The 21,888-nt window shown below is 34.4% G+C and overlaps 1 protein-coding gene across 3 annotated transcripts in view; it reads left to right on the top strand.

Moving 5' to 3' along the window:
- The window catches only part of CDH12 (cadherin 12), a 1,137,115-nt gene that overhangs the window by 888,839 nt on the left and 226,388 nt on the right, over nucleotides 1-21,888 (top strand). For all 3 annotated transcript variants that reach the window (NM_001131676.1, XM_024246642.2, XM_054555034.2), the window contains 1 exon segment: nucleotides 5,088-5,382. In NM_001131676.1, the coding sequence (NP_001125148.1) occupies nucleotides 5,088-5,382 (295 nt within the window).

Raw genomic sequence — 21,888 nt, 5'->3', positions numbered from 1 at the left:
CACATACGCAAAAATAAACAAGTAATTTCATTACAACCCCAGAGGCTAAGTCAGTGGGAAAAGAGGGAAATGAATGGTTACGAGCAGAAACACAGGGACAAATAAAAGAAGTTTGGAGCACAGAGAACAATTTACAAATCGGCAGTCATTTTAAAGGACACAGAAATCATGGTTTTAAATATTGTTCCATAAGCAAAGAGAATATTAAAATCATTTTTTTATAAAATTCCTTGAAAAATTGTTTTGTAATAACTTTTTTATTTTTTACCCTTCTCATCACAACCATTCTCATTACCTCATAAGAGCCATATGTGGTAACTGTCCAGGGTTGTTCATCTCTATCTCTTGCCAGGAAGTATACTGAATTGCAAAAATTAGGTACTACAAAAAGATGCATATTTTATATTAAGCAGTTACATTTAGAAGTAAACTGGTAACTTGATGGCATTTCTATAGCATATATATATGTATATATATATATATGCCATACATATATGTATGTATGTATTTTTTTTTTTTACTCATGTAAAAAACACATATATCACATATGGGTTAGTAGTAGTATTTGTTGAACACAATTTTTGGTTTTCACACAAATCCACCTTTTCAAAAATCAATTGTTCCTTCTCCCAACATACCCCAGGCTGGCAAACGACAAATGAAAATAAAATCCCTGCTGGAAATAGTGGTATAAAAAGCATTTTCCATTTCATGTGCACTTTTCAACCCAGAGAAAATAAGAAATTTGTTTTATTTTTGTGCAGTAGTTTCTAAAATATAATCAGAGAGATGCTAGTAAACATTTAACTTTAGATTAGCTTTCTCGAAACTTTTAAGCGCTGGAATGAAAGATTTGCTTACACTCTGAAGCTGGTGCTGGGTATCTTTTTTAAGCCTTCTTTGGCATCTCATTTTCACGCACCATCTGAGATGACTTGGAAAACACCAGAAAATAACAACACTACTTCCACAAAACAACTGCCTGGACAGTGCCTATTTCTACAGCTGTCATTTATAGAACTCTTTTTCTGGGGAGAAATTTTATTTTAAGTGTCAATACTAAAAGATGATATATTTGGAGTTGGCTGCTTCAATCAGTAAATGTAGTCAGCGCCGACTCAGAAATAGCTTATTTTTAATAATTGGAAGAAGAAATATTTCTAGCTGTTAGTTTTAAGTGGCTACAAAGGAAAGAAATTATTTTTGTGGAATTATTAGCTTGCCGTATGTGTAGATTAAAAAGGCTATGTAAAAATGGCATCATGTGATTTTTTTTTACAGTGTACATGACCCAAAAATATGGAAAAGACTATGAGTTCTTTTTATCTGTAGCCCTCCTTCCTTCTTTGTGCGAATGAGACTAAGAACTTCCTTCATATTGTAAGCAAAGCCTGAATCCCATTGCTGACATATTTGAGAAAGCAGTTTCATTGATAGAGATCAATTTCTGGAATCACTAAAAATTCAACATTTTCTAAGATTCATAAAAATTATTATAGCTTTAGTCTTGACAGTTGCCTTTTTGTTTTAAGGAAATAAACCCCAGAAAACACATAAACACATACATATACCTACATACACACACGCACATTCACCACACAGCTTATGAAGGAATATAGAGTGCCCTCTGGATCACTCAACTTCACTGAATGAATATGCAGACATTTAAATAAGTAATTTTGAAAAATTTCAAATGATACTGAAAAATAATTATGGTATTTTGTTTTTTAAAATCTTGACTCATTTATTTATATATAGTGTGTATACATAGATAGATACAAGCAGAAAAATATATATCAATATAAATGTACGGTAAATATGTATTTATATATTTACCCTTTCAATTATATATTTACATAACTGAAACATATAAAAATAACAAAGAAGGGCGGGGCGCAGTGGCTAATGCCCATAATCCCACCACTTTGGGAAACTGAGGCGGGTGGATCATTTGAGGTCAGGAGTTTGAGACCAGCCTGACCAACATGGTAAAACCCCGTCTCTACCAAAACTACAAAAGTTAGCCTGGCATGGTGGCATGCACCTTGTAGTTCCAGCTACTCTGGAGGCTAAGGCAGGAAAATCGCTTGAACCCGGGAGGTGGAGGTTGCAGTGAGCCGAGATCATGCCACTGCACTCCAGCCTGGGCAACCAGAGCGATACTCTGACTCAAAAAAAAAGAAGTTATCTCTAGGTAAGATCATGATGGAAATTTTCATCTTACTTTATACCTTTCACTATTGAAATTATTTTACAGTTGAAGTAAAGGAAATTTTATAATATCCAACAAGAGCCAACATCATTTATTTAATATCAAAATTAATATTGGAAAAATGTCTATACTTTAGGCTACCACCCATCTACCTGAATTAATCAGCATGAATACTTAATTTTAAATATTACCTGTCAACACAGGTCACTGAATGTGATCTCGTTTAAGGTATTATCATGTAATAAACTGCTACAAAAAGTCTCATTCTCTCAAGAGTTTTATAGTTATTCACTTCATTTTCAGGTCAACATTTTAACATATTTTCCCATATTTTTTTCTGAAGCTTTAATCTCTGCAAAGCCCATATTTAAATTAGAAGGAAAAGGTAAAAGGGTGAGGAGCAGCAGCAATTAACTTGAATTTGGATCTTGGCTATAACTAAAAACACATTTTGCTTCTTTATTTTTATGTCAGTTTGCAAAGGAAACAGTTATGATTTTAGCTAAATGAAGAAATTTTTGTTTTGTTTTTCTTTTTTCTTTTTATAATTCTACTTGTATCACATTTCAAAACCTACTTTGAATTTTCACTCAGTTCCCACAATATTACCATACATTCTTTGAGCTGTTGGCAAAATGGATCCATTTTATAAAGTCATGCCTTTTGCATTGAGCTTTTGCCTGTCTCATATATTTAGATAAATTTGAAAGCAAAAGGAATACCCACTGTGTTGAATATCTTTAATAGCATGGTTGAAATTTATAATTTGAAATTCATAAGTTCAAAGAACATTTATCGACTGCTTGATTTTATGCTTGAAACTTCCTATGCTTCACAGCAGTTTTTTTTTTTTTAATAGGAGGACAAAAATACTTCCTCCTATCATTCATAGCAATTTTCTTTATACTTAACTAAAATATACAGAAACTTTTAAAGGAACATCAAAGTCTTGTTCCCTCTTATTGTTGCCATATTATTTTTATTATATTACCCAACCAGGTTTTTATGATTATGCTTATACTCTTATACAAAACACTTTTAGAACAAATATTGAAGGAAATGCAAGTTCGCAAAATGAATAAGTTTACCTTAATAACATTAATATGAACAATGATATTATTTTATTGAACTTAAACCACGGTCTTAAGCTTAAGAGCAAAGATGTAGCCACAGTTGAACTTATATTTATTTGGGCTGTATTTGTACTTTTAATTACTCATAGTAATACATAGGAAGCTTATTTGCAACAGGATATTTATATAATTGTAAATATTTTCCGAGTTTTTGTGTGTGTGTGTGTTGAAATGTTAAGAAAACAGAACTAATTCTTAAGCCAGGATTTGCAAAAGAGCAGTGCTCATATGGAGATTTTTTTTTCATATGCAGATTTTTAAGGCATAACCCAAATGGTTAGAGACGCTGCAAAAGTCTATTTTTCTTTTGGGTGAGCTGTTGACTGGAAAGAGCTTTTACATGTGAAAATTTGGATGCTGAAATCAAATGGCTATACCCAAATGCACAAGAATAGTTTAAAACATTTAAATCAGCATCGGCATAAAAATTAATATAAATATTATTTATAAGACTATGCTATGTATATATGTATATATATTTATATTATATATAAGAATATTATATTTATAGAAATATATACTACTAGAAAAAGATATATGATGCAATGTTTTATTTTATGTAATATTTTATGTATATATTTATTTATTTACATGTAATTTATATACCTTTTAAAGCTGCATCCATTTTTCATTTATTCTTGGTCTCCAGTTTGAACAACACTGCCTTACGGCATTACACTGATAATTTTCTCTACACTTTAGTTCTCTTCCTTATCGCTTATTCATGTGTATCTTATTCCATGCTGTAATGTAATGTACCATACATGTGTTGAATTTTAAAATAAATTAGCAGAATTTCAATGCTTTCCTATATTACTCAACATAAATATTCTAGATATAGAGTGAATTGGAACAAGCTATTTGTGAATCTGAAAGGATAATCAGTGATTCTACCAGTCATCTGTTTAATAGTGGTAAACTCATTCAAACTCAGCCTGTTAAAATGAGACGCTCTGCCCTATATCACTGAAAACCTCTTGATTTGCCAGATTTTTCCCTTCTTTACAAATGAAAATGCTTAGTGTTTTCAGCCTGTTAAAATGAGACGCTCTGCCCTATATCACTGAAAACCTCTTGATTTGCCAGATTTTTCCCTTCTTTACAAATGAAAATGCTTAGTGTTTTCTGAGTTCCTTTGCACTATCTCCCACTGGATTCGGGTCATTGATTTCATCTTCAGAACACTTGGAAAGTTAATTTTGTGGTGTTTATGAGCTAACTTATTTTTATTGCAATGTTTATTTAAAATGAAACAATAAGTACACACTGAAGTTTTGTGTATTTCATTTTATGAAATGTTATCCCAAAGGGATCCAGAAGAACTAAATACAAATTTTCAGAATTTGTTGTTTTTTTTGCCTGTTGGTATATCTGAGGTTGTACTTTTGTTCTGATCTTCATAATACCTCAAAAAAAATGGGTTAAGAGAAGGATGAACAGAAGAATGGATATGATATCTATCTGATAAGGCAAGTAGATTAATAGATGAATGGAGGAATGTTTGGATGTATAGGTATATATGTGTTCATTGCACAGTTTTTAACTTTTTGTGTTGCAATTTTTATAAAAAGAAGTTGGAGAAATAAAAAACAAGAAAACACAACCATAAGATTTTTATTTAACATTTTTGATTAAAGGAATTATATTGCAAATTATGACTTTTTAATTTGGCAACATCCTTTTAATGGTGTTCTTTCTTTGTGCTTCTCTTCTTCCTCTCTCTCTCCCTCTCTTCCCTAAAGCTCCATTCCGACTTAGACAAGGGAGAGGGCACTGTGAAATACACCCTCTCAGGAGATGGCGCTGGCACCGTTTTTACCATTGATGAAACCACAGGGGACATTCATGCAATAAGGAGCCTAGATAGAGAAGAAAAACCTTTCTACACTCTTCGTGCTCAGGCTGTGGACATAGAAACCAGAAAGCCCCTGGAGCCTGAATCAGAATTCATCATCAAAGTGCAGGATATTAATGATAATGAGCCAAAGTTTTTGGATGGACCTTATGTTGCTACTGTTCCAGAAATGTCTCCTGTGGGTGAGTAGACAAATCAAAATTCTGTGAGATACAATGAGACCTCTTCAACATTGACTTTTTGCAGGTTGATGTAAACATCTTATCTATCATCGAAAAGAATATTTTTCAATTCTAGAAAATACAGTTATTTTCATTTATTTTTGTAACTTTTTTGTTTTTCTTTCTGCTTCATTATGAAGATAACAAGAATATATAACATTAGTTCCTGTTTTCCACCCTGTGAATTTACCTGAACTCATAGAATCCTTGCATGTTTTAAGCAAAAAATGTATTTTGTATTGAAATTGATGCTTATCTCAATTCCAGACACCTATATAGTGCTGGAGACACCTACCCTACACCACAAAATGCCAAATAGTAATTCCTAGATCAAAGTAAATGATCTAAAGCATGCATCACATCTGATCTGGAAGTGGTCCAGAAACATGTGTGTTGCATCTTTTGTAGCTGTAAATAGAGATTCTGGAAGGGTGATACTGTTTCCTTTTCAGGGTAAATAACCCATACTTGTTATGCCATCAAGCCAAGCAGCAAATGAATAATGTCGTGAAAACATTATTAGAACAAATTAACAAATTACAATTACAATTATCAAGTTAACAACTAGAATATAGTAGCACCATCATTCTAAAAATTTAAATTTGATATAAATATACATTTCCATATCAGCCTAAATTTACAAAGTCCTATAATATGTAGGATATAAGGTCTATAAGTTAAGAATTCCAGCTTTAAGGACAATTTTAAATTATAATTTTTATTCCTCAGTCACCACTGCTACTCCTTCAATTTATTTCAAAGTAACTTCTGGTTTTTATTACATTTGGAAGATAAAGCAACTTATCATATGTAGGTTACAACTTAAAATTCGTGTATGAGCCATTGCTTATATTTTCTAAATCTGGCATGACCCAGGGGGTTTCTACTGCTCCTACCACCACCGAGGACATGCGATGAAGATTGTGCACGCTACCCTGAGGGCAGAAGCAGGTTAGTAGCTGTAGGAGCTGTCACATGGATTTACTATAATGCACTTGAAATTGTGTATGTGACCTTATCAGGCATTTAAGGACCATAATCTCTCCTTGACCTAAGAAATCAGTGTGAAGTAATTCACTTAGATTTCAAATTTTAATGTGGATACCCAAGGCTGCAAATCTGTTATTCAGTACCTGCTACACTTTTGGGTTGCCTGTTTTATGCACTGTTATGATTGCTAGAAATTTAGAATTCCAATTGGAAAGAAGCATATCTTGTTAGAAAGTATTCCCAGAAAATGAGGGAGGCTACATTTTAACTGTGTCTTGATTTTACAGGGAGAAAAATAAAGTTAATATTTTGAGGAAAAAAAAGGCTTTTAAGATGACATGCTATATAGTAGACAAATAGTTTAACTCAGTCCCCACTTCATGTACGCTGGATGTGTTAACATGAATTTATGACCTCAGTGACTTTTTATTACCAAAACAGCTTCCTTAAAGCAAACACACACACATGCCTCTACAGTATTGGAAAATTCTGTCTCATTAGATAAAACGATTAGGATTTTTCTTGTGCCAACTAGAATAACTAGGGCTGCAGAGTTGGAGCCTTCATGTAAGGGGTTTGCAGCTCGTATCCGAAGAGAGAAATATATTTGGAAAGTCAAAAGTGTAGGTAAGTGAGAAAGCAAAGAAGTTTCAGCTTTTGCAGTTGGAGTGGGATATAATTTACATAATTTACGGTGTTGTCATAAGATACTGGAAAGATCTTTGGAAGAATAGGTTCTTAAAGTGTTTTCTCATGTGCCCTTACTGAAATTTCCCTCTGGGTCTTCAAGACAACTCCAGTAAATAATTACTTACATTGATTTTCAATGCACTGCTTTCTTTCATTTTTGTTTATTTGTTTTGAGACTAGGTCTTGGTCTGTTGCCCTGGCTGGAGTGCAATGCCCAATCTTAGCTCACTGAAGCCTTAAATTCCTGGGCTAAAGAGATCCCCCAACCTGAGCCTCCTTAATAGCCAGGCATGTGCCACCCTGCCTAGCTATTTTTTTTCTTTTTTTACTTTTTGTAGAGAAGGGATCTAGCTATATTGCCCAGGCTGTTCTCAAGTAGTCCTGGCCTCAAATGATCCCTCCACCTTGGCTTCCCAGAGCACTGGGATTACAGTCATGAGCCACCCTGCTGGCCCCTTTTTTTATTTTTAATAACAGAGGGTACTTCTTTTGAATGTGAAATTTTACGACATGGTATGAGTTAGTCCAAGTGTTTGTATACTAAAGTTACATAATATACACTTTTCAAGTAAGTACAAAGAGGTATAAACACTGCTTATGAACTGAATGTTAAAAAATAAATCTCTATGCATTACTTTTGCCTTTCCCCATAATCTCACGTATACACATAAAACAAAAAACAAGGAGACCCAATTACAGTTGTGGTATCTGCTGTTTCTGCCTTGAAATTTCCAACTTACAACTACTGTGCATCCAGAACTTACATCTGTGTTCCTAGAGTACTTGAACCCCATTCTCAAGTGCACCCTTCTTACCAGGTGGAAATGGTTCACTGCTGTAATAATCTAAGAAAACGTTATGATTTTCTCTACTTTTTTTCCTCTCATATAATCTAGGCAATTCTCCCTGTGTATCTTTTTCCTGAGAATACTAAAATAATTTTTAATCAAGACCAGATGGAACTTTGTATGGTATATTGACAGTATACCAATTGTTGTGACAAATCTTACTGCCTGTTGTAGATATCAGTGTTTGAAGTATTCCCTATGAAATAACTTTTCTGTCCCGATAATTGAAATGCTACCATTTCATTTCCAAAAAAAGGGAAGAATTAATCAATTAAAAATAGAAATAGTGAAATAACCTATTTTGTAACATAAAACATAAGATGAAGAATTATCGGAACATTGATATGAAGTTTAATAGTAATGGATTATATATCTAGAAATATGAACAAATAAACCTGCAATGAAAATTTACTAATGTTACTAATTTTCACTTGTGTACAGTGAACATTACAAAGAACATGGTGTACAAAGGGAGAATGGTGGTGGGTAGGATGAGTCAAGATTTCAGAGGAAAATCAATATTTAAGACTTACAGCACTGTGGAATATATTTAATTTTCCTAAAGTTGAAGAAAATTCCAGTGAATCTATGAATTGTTTAAGAGAAAGGTCACTCCGTTACTGACTTCTGCTACATCTAATATTCCAGGGAAGTAATACTTAGAGATAAAAAGCTTTTACTCTGACCTCCGGAAATTACTTAATGATCCAGATACTCCCAAAGTCAAAGCAAATCCTTGGAGACAAATTTGGACTTTATGAATGTGGACTTAATTCTTTAAGATCACTAGAGCAACAATAAATTATAGTAATGTACCCTCTTTAATATCTGATGATTATGCATAAGTGGGGTGTGCAGTTTTAAGTTACTTTTCCTAGAGTGCTGACGGGTTTAGAGTGTTAAATCCATACTCAACTTGTATTATCTTCCTCTGCTTGAGCTATGCCACCTTGAGTCAGCTGATTTGACTATTTGTAATTAGATCCCTAATCTATGATATGATACAGTAGATGTCAACAGTGACTCATGATTTATGTAGTAAGTCTTACCATTTTCTAAGCAGTAGTCAGGTGCCATGTGATCTAACTAAAGATTTGTATTTCTTATTTTACTTAATAATTACAGTAACCCCAATGCAGTATTATTCACTGTTGGATTTTTTTTAATGTGAAAACTTAATAACCCCTGTGGATAACAGAGTAAGAATGATTCTCAGACACTTTCGAACCAAATTAATCAGAATTTAATATACCATTTTGTCTAGGTGTCATGGTGGCTGAAACATCTTTGAGAAAGTTAAACTTAGCTTTCAATCTCACATGATCTACTTAAGAATTTGGAAGGTTTAGATTCTATTATTTGAGAATGGGGATTCTTGCTTAAATGAAACCTGAAGGATAGGCATCTTTCATTCAATATCTTAAAAAGAAAGTTTAGCTGACGTTTAAATAAGAAAAGATACACCTAAAATAAAGTAGAACACTGGCTTAATAAAAATAGTGAACAAGTACTCCCCTACTTTTCTTTTTTTCTCTCATCTCTATTTTATTTTACATGAAGTTTGGGGAGAAAAGCTAAGATGAAATTTTTGGTGGAGTTTTTCAGAGGTTATTTAACCAGAGACTATTTTCTTTTTTTCTTTTTTCTTTTTTCTTTTTTTTTTTTTGAGATGGAGTCTTGCTCTGTTGCCCAGGCTGGAGTGTAGTGTTGCGATCTTGGCTCACTGCAACCTCTGCCTTCCAGGTTCAAGTAATTCTCTTGCCTCAGCCTCTCGAGTAACTGGGATTACAGTTGTGCACCACCACACTCAGCTAATTTTTGTATTTTTAGAAGAGATGGGGTTTTGCCACGTTGGCCAGGCTGGTCTTGAACTCCTGACCTCAAGTGATTTGCCTGTCTTGGCCTCCCAAAGTGCTGGGATTACAGACGTGAGCTACTGCGCCCAGCCAACCAGAGACTACTTGCTATGTGGCCATATTTAAATGGTCCAAGAAGGAAAAGTGAAGACTGTGTCTGTACTTTACATTAATGAACTATTATAATTTAGAAACATAAGTAAGTCTCCACACTTCCTTATTTTCACAAAAATGCCATAGAGAGGCAAATCAAGACATAAAAAACTAGATATATTTTCTTATCCCATGAGCCAGCCATGGAAACAGAGAGCAGCTCAATTAGTATCAGAGGAACAGGTGAATTATCACCCGCTTCTATCTATGCCCTAAAAGCAGAGTTTTTTCAGAAGCTTGAAGACAGAATGTTGACTATTTATTTTCTACACATAAAGACATTCTCCTTGTGCAATCAAACTACAATGTTTAAAATCAGGAAATTTGCATTAATGTATTATTATAATCTAATCCTTCAGCCCTATTCAAGCATTAGCACTTGTCTCAATAGTGTCCTATATAACAAAAATTTCAAGTTCAAAATCAAACATTGTATTAAAATGTTAGGTCTGTTTAGTTTCCTTTAATCTGAAACAGGTTCATAATTTTTCTTGGCTTCCATGACTTTAATATTTTTGAAGATTTCTGCCTAGTTATTTTTTAGAATGGCTCTCCCATCCTGAGTATGTGTGACGTTTCCTCATGTATGAATGAAGCATATACATCTTTGTCAGAAATATCCCAGAAGCAATTCTGTACTCTCCTCATTATGTTCTATTGGGTGGGCCATGGTTTTTGATTTGTCTCATTACTGATGATGGTTATTTTTATTATTTGATAAAGGTTGTGTATAACTTATCTATTATGGCATAATACATTAACTAAAACCTTAGCGGTGTAAAACAGCAGATACTTAAGTTTCTCATAGGAATGGCTCCGGTGAGTACCTCTGTCTCAAGGCTTCTCAAGAGGTTGTAGCTACCTTGTTGGCTGGGGGCAGGTCTAAAGTCTTAGTTAGGAGGTGGTAGAAGTCTTCCATATGTTCTTTGCTACATGGACCTCACAGGCCTACATCATAACATGGCAGCTGGCTTTCCTCAGAATGAACTACCCAAAAGAGAGCTAGACACAGAGAAAACCCTCTGATTGAAGCCATAGTCTATTTATAAACTAATCTTGAAAGTGACATCGCATCCCTTCTGCCATATTCTACAAGTAAGTGCAACCCGAATACAAGAAAGCTGGGATCATTGAGGGCTCTCCTACAGTCTACCTACCACTCTCTGTACTCTGGCTCTCAATGATTCACGTCGCTCTCTCATGCAATATATTCTCATCCCCTTCTGAGGACCCCAAAATTTTCATTGCACTATAGCATCAGCTCAAAGTCCAGAAGCTTTTCATCTAAATCAAGTCCAGATGGGGAAGTGATCTTTGGGTTTAATTCTTTTTTTTCTTTTTTTAATTTTTTTACTTTTAGTTCTGGAGTACCTGTGCAGGATGTGCAGGTTTTTTACATTGATAAACATGTGCCAGCGTGGTTTGCTGCACCTGTCAACTCATCACATAGGTATTAAGCCCAGCATGCATTAGTTATTTTTTATAATGCTCCCCCTCCCTCCCCTCCACCCCCCATCAGGCCCCAGTGTGTATCGTTCTCCGCCCTGTGTCCATGTGTTCTTATTGTTCAGCTCCCACTTAAAAGTGACAACACGTGGTGTTTGGTTTTCTGTTCCTGCGTTAGTTTGCTGAGGATAATGGCTTCCAGCTTCATCCACGTCCCTGCAAAGGACATGATCTCATTCCCTTTTTGTGGCAGCATAGTATTTCATAGTGTATATGTACCACATTTTCTTCATCCAGATTTGTGATACTAAAGAGGCCAGTTACTTACTACATATTCACCAAAAATACAGTGGTAAAACAGGCATAAAATAATGTCTCTAGACATTCCTGTTGAAAAAAATGGTAAAATGCACAGACTAAAGGAATTATTCATCCACCACATTTTAAAATCCCAGTGGTAAATGTTGCAAGTCATTTGATTATATTCAACGCCTGTGAATAATTATTCATGCCTCCCAGCTCTGACATCTAGGCTCTTCGTTCTGCCTTTTGAGTTATTCTTTTTTTTTTTTTCCATGAAATACAGCTTGTATTTGCAATAGTACATGGGTGTTGAACTTGTTAAGAGTGCATATCCTTTTGTTCAGATCCAACTATCATTTCCTAGTTGTGTGTAGTTGTGTGGGTTATTTATCCTCTTTTACATTGATTTTCTCACCTGCAAGTGAATAATAGTAACACTTTATGAGCAGGGTTATTGCAAGTAGCAAGGAGAAAATGTATATTTAACATTTGCCACCATCCCTGGGGAAGTGCAGTCAATAAATTGGAAAGGGTCTTCATAAGAGTTTAATGATCATTCTCAGAAAACTAGCCAGAGAAAGTCTAAATGGTAAAGGTTCCAGCTCATTATCTTCTTCCCTTTTCTCAAGTTTTCTCTCCATCTGACATATGAGCTCAATATTTACCATTGCCCTTTCTACAAATTTAACCAAGTTTATTTAAAAACATAATGACCTTCTATCCCAATTTACATTTTCTTTGGTGTAGAGGAAGCCTTTACCTTGATGTGTGGAGGCAAGCCGTTGATTTGTAAGAAACGCCAATTATCAGCTTCCACTTCTGCTTCACAATCTGCTGAGTCGCTTTAACACATTTGATGAAACTGAGCAAGGCCTTGCGATCTCTTCTGTGCCAGCCGTGAAGTGTCCACTGCACGCAGCTTGGCAGAACTATTTTCGGGGCCATAGGATGTTATGGCTGTGTGGGCAGGGAGCATTTTATTCGTGTGTTTGATTCCTATGTTTTTATTAGTGGTGCAATTGCAAAGGTAATGCTATTGACACTTTTTGTGTGGCCTTGAGAGAAGAGTATGAATTGTTTTAGTAGCAGCACAGCATGTCCCTAAACATAAACCATGCTGTACTGATAGTTACTTTAGCAGCCACTGATCAGTAATAAATGTTAAAAATTAACAAGAAGTTCCTTTTTTTCGAAACCACCCAATGACTCTAAGCATTAAATATATTTTAGCAGGAGTTGCTTCTCGGCCACAGAGTGGTTCAAAACATTAAACATATTTTCAAAGTATTACTCCTTCCCCAGCCTCCAAGGGGTTGTAAACATTAAATATGTCTTATAAAAACTGCGTTGCCAGCTACTGGCAAGATAGCTATGAACATCATTTTTCTTTAAAGTTGCCTTCCAGCTGCGGGACTATTTTTCCTTATTTGCTCTATTCTATTTATATTTTGTACACAAAAGCAGGCAAGAGGCTACGTTGGCCCAATTGTCTCTTGCTTTATGATAAGTGATCGTGGGAGAGCAGTTGCACCTCCGTAAAACCCTGCTGGCCACAGGAGCTTGCTGAAGTTCAATCACTGATACTGAATATTTCATATAGATGTCAGCTGTGTCTTCCAAAATAATTTTTGTTTTTCATTTTGCAATGTGTTGAGGCATAAATATGGGCATGCATTAACATCAGCATTAAGAAAAATAACTTGAAGCAACCAGACACTGATGAATTATACCCACTGATTCAGGTGAAAATATTCCATGAAGAGAACAGACTCCAATGGCAGGACTGGTATGCTAATGAGGTCTTTAACCCAAACATGATGAAAGACTTGGAACCTCTGTCTGGAAATCATCCAGTGTGACAATTGCATGCGATTCAAAAAGAGTGAAGAGTATGCTATTACATAAAGGTCTATCGAGGACTTAGACCAGGAAATCTTTTCATTTTAACAAAATTCACAGTGAAAATAACGTGTGTCCCCTGAGTGAATTGAAAAATAAATTAGCTCTATCATCTCAGGCACAGTAATTCATTATCAGGCCAAATAATTAATTACTCAGGAAGGCTTTGATTTTTATGGGAGCCAAGTGTTTTCCAAATTGTGTAGTACTGTATCTTGCCGAATGTTTTAATTTAGGTGTATGTTCAACAGGTTCAAATATTCATCAATACCTGTGTGACAGGCACTATTTTAGGTTCTGGAGCTAGAACTTGAGCAAAAAAGACAAAAATTCCTCCTGTCAGGAAGCTTTTACTCCAAAGGCCTCCTGCAGGGGCAGCAAGCTAAACTCTGTGAGCTAAATTCAACATATCATCTGTTTTTATTGGAACAGTTACACTTATTCATTTCTGTGTTGTCTATGGCTGCTTTCACACCACAATGGAAGAGCTGGCAACAGAGACCATATGGCCTGCAAAGACTAAAATATTTACTATCTGGTCCTTCACAGAAAAGTATGTTGACCCATTACATAGTGGATTGAGTTTGAGAGAGGAGATTAAGGTAAGGCCAACATTTTAAATCAACCTGTGAGGAAAAAGTGTTTTTTTCTCCCTAAAAATTACCTCTTCCAAAAAAAAAAAAAATAAATAAAAATAAAAAGAAAGAAAATGGCAATACCCAAGGTAAAATCAAGGGTAAAAGTGAGCATCACACTAATACATATGTATCAGCACGAAATCAGATGCTGCCATTTAGTTCCTGCTGAAAGTGTTGGTTTGGCTTTATTAAAATCACTTAAACACAGTCTTTCAATGTTATAGATTCATGGTAAAGGTTTCTTTTTCCTTTTGTGAATTTTTAAAAATTTCTCTGCAAAAATTATTCCTCACACAATTATGTAACTTTATATTTTCAATTAAAACTAAAACTAAAAATGTTGAAAGAGCAACTCTATATTGGATTAAAATATTCATTTTCCATCTTCATTCTCAGGATTCATATTTGGTTGCCTCATTGCGATATAAGTATGTTGAAAAAAATGGAAAATTGCTGAAAGCAAAATTTTTAAAACTCACCAGTATTAATAATTATCACCAAATAACTATTACAGAAAACTTCCTCAGAAAGTAAAATTAGAGTGAAGGTATCACAGGTTGGTACTATTTTCATTCCCGACCAAGAAACTGACACCTGAAAATAAAAAAAAAAAAAAATCAGAGTCTACAGTTTTACAAATAATTAACAAAATGAACATCAAAATATGGTGCAATTTGTTTAATTGGCAAAGGCACACAACAAAAAAGAAATATGTCAATTAAACTCTCAACCATGTTAATTTTGCCTTTGAGAAAAACATTGTAATGCGATAATTTCATGAAATGCTTTGATGACAAGAAAATGCCAAAATATGATTAGGTACTTCAAAATTCAGCTGAAACAAGAAAGCAATTGGTGGCAGCCGGAATAACCAAAGGTCTTTTTTTTAATATACCTTTTTTTTTCCTTCTCTTTTTGCCTGTGTTTAATCAATGGCATACATTTTGTTTGACAGTGAAATGATTCATAATGAAAACATTGGCATCACAAAAACTTAGCAGAAACTTTGCTATAAGATTAGAATATACACTTCTATTTTCTCCAAACTGTTTAAAAATATAATTACTATTTCTGAAAGAATTTGTTATCTTTATGAAATAATGTATTTTTCTTACTAGCATTAAGTGCTTATTTTGCTAAAGGACAGAATTAGAAGCAATTCACTCATACGAGTATGTTTATATTCTATTGTCAAACATATTTACTTAGAATTTAAACCAAGATATATTTTATTTATTGTTCTCAACACTGCCTGTTATTCAGAATGGATATTTTAAATTTTACCAGGTCTTGTAAATTTTACTACCTATATTTCTTATTCCTGTTTGTTTAGAAAAATAATCTAGTCTATACCTAAGCTAACAAATAATCCTAAACATTGGAAATACAAGCATGATTATGAAGAATTCACTTTCTAATAAGTTTCAGCTTTTTACAAATGGCTGCTTAAATATAATGCATAAATATAATGTATTTTTAAAAATAGTCTTGTTTATGCATTACTTGAACCATAACTGATCCCCATTTCCAGTCAAAAAGAACACTGTCTACATATATTAATCTCTAATACGACAAAAGCAGGCTTAGCTTAATGGGAAACTTATTAGAGTACAATAGTTCTTTTTATTTTTTATTTTATTTTATTTTATTTTTACAATAAGATTATAATTTGGTAACTAGCAGGAGAAGAAAGACTTCCAAAGATTATTTTATGGGTCCATGTATTTGTTTTTCCTGAGGGTAACTAGTGCTAATTCTAGAAAGGCAGAATGCTGTAGAAAAAACAAAATAAGCCCTGGAGTACAAAAGATTTGGAATCAAACTTTGAAGAAGGATGGGGAAGTGTTTAGGAAAGTGCTTCCTTGTGTAAAACTTAGCTGGTAAGTACCATATTTCCCTGAAATTGCTGTTATAATAATTGAAACAGATTATTATTGGAAAAACAACATCAGCAAAACTAAACCCTAGATGAGTTTAAATAAGTGCCAGCCGTTTTTCTCCTGTGGGGATTTAGAGTTGAAGTGGGTATCTTCAATTACTTTTCTTTATCCTCATTCTTATTCTTATAATTTTTCCTAATAAGTCACCTAATAAGGGCATTTAAATAAGTGCTAGCCATTTTTCTCCTGTGAGGATTTAGAGTTGAAGTGGATGTCTTCAATTACTTTTTTTCTCTATTCTCATTTTATTCTTATAATTTTTCCTAATAAGTCACCTAAGAAGGGGATTCTAGAAACATCTCTTTCCAAGAATACATATTGTTTTAAGAAATATCAGTTACCCCAAATACTTGAATAGAAACTAGGAAAACAGGAGAGGGAGATTATAGGTGTAAACAAGGAATTACTGTGCAGTAATATGTGTAGTGGACATGAAAAGTAATGACTTACAGTTTGAATTCACAAAGATGGACCAAACAAATACATTTATTTCTTCTTTATTCCAAATTGCCATTGAAATAGGAAAATATAGTACTTATTAAAATAACTATGGAAAGTTGAGAAGAATTCTACCAACAGACTAAAGAGTAAGCAATTTCTGAAGGACATAAGTCACATCAGAGGCAGTTTGGTCTTTGGCCATAATAGAATTATTGGAGGGACTTGCCTTTTCACTATAAACAATAAGACCGGGCAACATACATGAGGAAACAGGTTTTACGCATCAAACAAGAAGTACAAGTTTTTCATACTCAAGAGAAAAGAAAGCCATGAGGTAAGCACCACATTGAACCAGAGAATGTGACTAGGGGCACTTTTTCTCCCATTAAACAAGGAGGCAGACTCTAAAAATAATGAGTTTAGAGGAAGAGATTAAAGCTTAAAGCTCTCATTTTGTAGGTTGTCTGCTTATTTGTTGATAATTTCTTTTGCTGTGCAGAAGCTCTTAGTTTAATTAGCTTCCAAAAAGAGGTAGGGGTAGAGGGACAAGAGCCAAGGAACTTCCTGTTAGGTATTCAGTTCATTACCTGGGTGACAGGATCAGTGGAAGCCCAAACAGTAGTAGCAAGCAATATAACCTTGTAACAAACCTGCACATATACCCCCTGAATCTAAAATTAGAATTAAATCTATATCTTTATCATCTCTATCTCTATGTATCTATGTATCTATCTATGTATCTATCCATCTGTCTATCATCTGTCTATATTTGTAAATAGCTTAAAGTTGCTTAAGTGGTTGTTATATGAGAGCTGCTGAAGTAGCTGAAATTTGTATAGGAAAGGAAAAAGAGGCACGGGGTAGGCCTACAGAAGCCAGAATAAGCGTTTGGCACCAATTTCGTCAAAAGCTGCTCTATACATGAGCAGGGTTAACATCTGCAAGACCTGCTGAAAGCAGATACTGTGGGAATAAGGTATCAGTAGTAACAGGACAAGGAGATGTTGGGGTTACTGACTAGCCACAGGGAAGATATTTCATGGAATATTCCAGGCATTAAGAACAAGGACTATTTCTTTTAGTAAAGACTATGTCCTATATTTAAGAACAAAAATGAAAGAGCTTTTCCTTAACAAATAATGAAACCAGGCATGGCAGATCAAAAGGATCTGTAAGTCACTTAACAGCTTTCAAAGGACTATCTTAGGGACCTTTACAAGAAGACAACATCTAGATTTTCTACGGTGTATTAGTCAAAAATACAAGTTATGCAAAGCAGCAGGAAATTTTAATAAATAATCAAGGGGAAAAAAGCAGTCAATAGAACATACGTCATAATGACTCAGGCATTGAAATCAACAGATATATATTATGAATATGTCCTAAGACTATGGAGATATTGTCACAATGATAGAACAAAAAAGGAAATTTAGAATAATGAACATTGTTGAAGTAACAAGTGCAAAATATACAATGAAAGAGTAACTGGCAGGGTATACTCTCAGATTTCAGCTATCTGAAAAACAGACAAATAACCTTGAAAACCATTTTTGAATTTATCTAATCTCAAAAAAAAGAGGAAAATGATTAAAATAAGAGATTGAATGACATGGGTTATCAAGCCGTCAAACCTGTACACAAATGAAGTCTCAAAAGGATGAGTCAGAAAAAGGGAAAGAAAAAATATATTTGAAGAAATAATTGCCAGTGTTTTCAAATTTTGATGAAAAATTTCAATGCAGAGATCCAAGAACATCAAACCAACAAGAATACATGTATGAAGGATATAAAGCCAATAGCATAATTAAAATGAAATATTGAAAAATATCCATTTACTCTAAGGAAGGTAACACTGAACCGGTGAAGAAAGAAATATCAACAACCAAGGGAAGAAAACAACACCCAAATAAGAAAATAGTAGGCAAATAGTAACATGGTAGATTTAACAACACTCACATCACTGATTAAATGTAAATGGATTGAACATTTATACTAGTTTCCTAGGGTTATGTAAGAAAGTACCATAAACTGGGTGGCTCAAGCAACAAAAATGTATTATCTCAAGTCCTGAAGGCTAGAAGTCTGAATTGAAGGTACTAGTTCCTTGTAAAGGCTGTGAAGAAGAATCTGTTCTAGACATCTCTCCGTGGCTTTTAGATGGCTTTCTTCATGTTCATATGTTGTGCTTTCTGGTGGCATTTCTGTGTCCAAATTTCCCCCTTTTATGAGGCCACCAGTCACATTGGATTAGGGGCCACTCTAATGATCCCATTTTGACTTGATTACATGTATAAAGATCCTATCTTTAAATAAGGTCACATCCTTAATTACTGGGGTAAGGACTTCAACATATTTTTTTGGCAGACTACAATTCAACCCATAACACACTCAAATTAAGAGCTAGCAATTTTGAGACTGGATTTAAAAAGGACAAAACTATATGCTCTGTACAATGAATGCATTTTTTTTTTAGACGGAGTCATAAAATTGGTTGAAAATGAAAGGAAGTAAAACTGATGTAGCTAGCTAATACCAGAGAAAGTAGGATTCAAAATAAGCTGAAATATCAGAGATGGAATGATAAAAGGTTAAGCTCATTAGCAATGCATTATAATTCTCAATGTTTATACAACTGATAACAGAGTGTCAAAATGCACAAAGTAAAAATGGACAGAACTAAACAGAGAAATAGAAAGACTTTCACTCATATTTGAAGATTTTAATCATAGGCTCAAAATAAACAATAGATGAACAAATAAAAATTAGTAAGGATTTGGAAGATTCTAATAACACTATCATGTAGTCTAATTTCAAGTTTTAGAACACTACACAAAAAATTTCATGAAAATATTTTAATCAAGTTTACATGGAACGTTTATGAAGGACTGTGTAGTCTCGGCCATTAAATAAGTCTTAATAATTTGCAAAAGATAAAAAATTATCTTCAGAGGTGAAACAATGGTTTTTGCATTGATTGAGATATTGATTAAATATGTACATTTGTGAAAACTTACTAAATTGAATGCTTAATTTCTGTGCATTTTGCTGTATCTCAATTCTAATAGAAAGACAGGCAAACATATAAATACCTATTACAGACATACCTATACACACACGTGTGTGTGTATGTGTGTGTGTGTGTGGGTGTGTATAAGTCATTTGCATATATACTGGCAGTGAATCCCAGTAAAGTGAGGAATACATATTCTCACACTGGTAAAAATGACTACTTTTTACAGTCTGATTTTTTTGTGTGTTTTAATCCAGAAATAATCCCAAAATTAGAGATACAAGGGAATGGTAATTGGTCCATAGAATAAGAACTGTCCAAGAAATTTATAGCACATGACTCCCTGTCCCACGCTCAATTGATGTTTGTTTTATGTCTTTGCTCTGGGAAGAAAGCCCCCAGTTTAGCTCTCTAAATGATGAGTTCAGAATCTACTCACAAGCATTAGAGATTAGTAAACTTCCTTGTATTCAGTGGAGTTCCTTGCAACAAGCATGAGCGGTAGAGATGCTGCCACTTTCAAAAGACTTACATATGGACCACTGAAAAGAAAGGCATTATGTGGTCCATTTTAGAGCATGTGCCTTGTAGAGATGAGAAGAATGTATATTCTGTTGTTTTTGGATGGAGAGTTCTGTAGATGTCTATCAGACTCATTCGGTGCCATGTTGGGTTCAGATCCTGAATATCGTTGTTAATTTTCTACCTTGATGATCTGTCTATTACTGTCAGTGGTGTGTTAAAGTCTCCCACTATTATTGTGTGGGAGCCTCTTTGTACTCTAAGAACTTACTTTATGAATCTGGGTGTTCCTGTGTTGGGTGCATATATATTTAGGTTAGTTAGGTCTTCTTGTTGAATAAAACCCTTCATCATTATGTAATGCACTTCTTTGTCTTTTTTTTTTTTTTTTTTTTGAGACGGAGCCTCACTCTGTTGCCAGGCTATAGTGCAGTGGCACAATCTCAGCTCACTGCAATCTCCGCCTCCGGGGTTCAAGTGATTCTCCTGCCTCAGCCTCCCGAGTAGCTGGGACTACAGGCACACACCACCAAGCCCAGCTAATTTTTTTTTTTTTTTTTGGATTTTGGTAGAGATGGGGTTTCACCATGTTGGCCAGGATGGTCTCGATCTCCTGACCTTGTAATCCGCCCACCTTGGCCTCCCAAAGTGCTGGGATTACAGGTGTGAGCCACCACTCCTGGCCTCTTGTTTGTGTTTTTTGATCTTTGTTGGTTTGAAGTCTGTTTGGTCTGAAATTAGGATGCAACCCTTGCTTTTTTTCTGTTTTATGTATGCTTGGTAGATTTTCCTCCATTCCTTTATTTTGAGCCTATGGGTGTCATCACATGTGAGATGGGTCTCAAAGACTGCATACCACTGAGTCTTGCTTTTTTATTCAGGTTGCCCCCCTTTACCTTTTAAGTGGGGCATTTAGCCCACTTACATTCAAGGTTAGTATTTGATATGTGTAGATTTGATGCCCTCTTCTCATGACTCCTATTCAACACAGGGAATCCCAGCCAGAGTAATCAGGCAAGAGAAAGAAATAAAGGGCATCCAAATAGGAAGAGAGGAAGTAAAATTATCTGTATTTGAAGCTGACATGATTCTATATCTAGAAAAACCCATAGTCTCAGCCCCAAAGCTCCTTCTGCTGATAAAAAAAACTTCAGCAAAGTTTTAGAAAGAAAATCAATGTATAAAAATCACTAGCATTTCTATAAACCAACAGTAACCAAGCTGGCAGTCAAATCAGGAAGGCAATCCCATTCACAATTTTCACAAAAAGAATAAAATATCTAGGGTAAAATACAACTAACCAGGGAGGTGAAAAATCTCTACAATGAGAATTACAAAACACTGCACAAAGAAATCAGAGAGGATACAAACAAAACGGAAAACATATCATGCTCATGGATAGGAAGAATCAATATCATTAAAAGGCCATACTGCACAAAGCAATTTACAGATTAAATGCTATTTCTATCAAACTACCAATGACATTCTTCACAAAACTAGAAACAACTGTTTTAAAATTCATGTGAAACCAAAAAAGAGGCCAAATAGCCAAGGCAATCTTAAGAAAAAGAATAAAGCTGGAAGCATCAGGCTATCTGACCTCAAACTATACTACAGGGCTATGTTAACCAAAACAACATGGTACTGGTACAAAAACAGGGACATAAACCAATAGAACAGAATAGAGAACCCAGAAATAAAGCCACACAGCTATGATTATCTGATCATCAA

The sequence above is a fragment of the Pongo abelii genome, chromosome 4 (genome assembly GCF_028885655.2).
Source record: "Pongo abelii isolate AG06213 chromosome 4, NHGRI_mPonAbe1-v2.0_pri, whole genome shotgun sequence".
In the NCBI taxonomy this organism is placed as follows: domain Eukaryota; kingdom Metazoa; phylum Chordata; class Mammalia; order Primates; family Hominidae; genus Pongo; species Pongo abelii.
The sequence above is the reverse complement of the archived record's forward strand: the minus strand, read 5'-3'. Positions and strand labels throughout refer to the sequence as shown.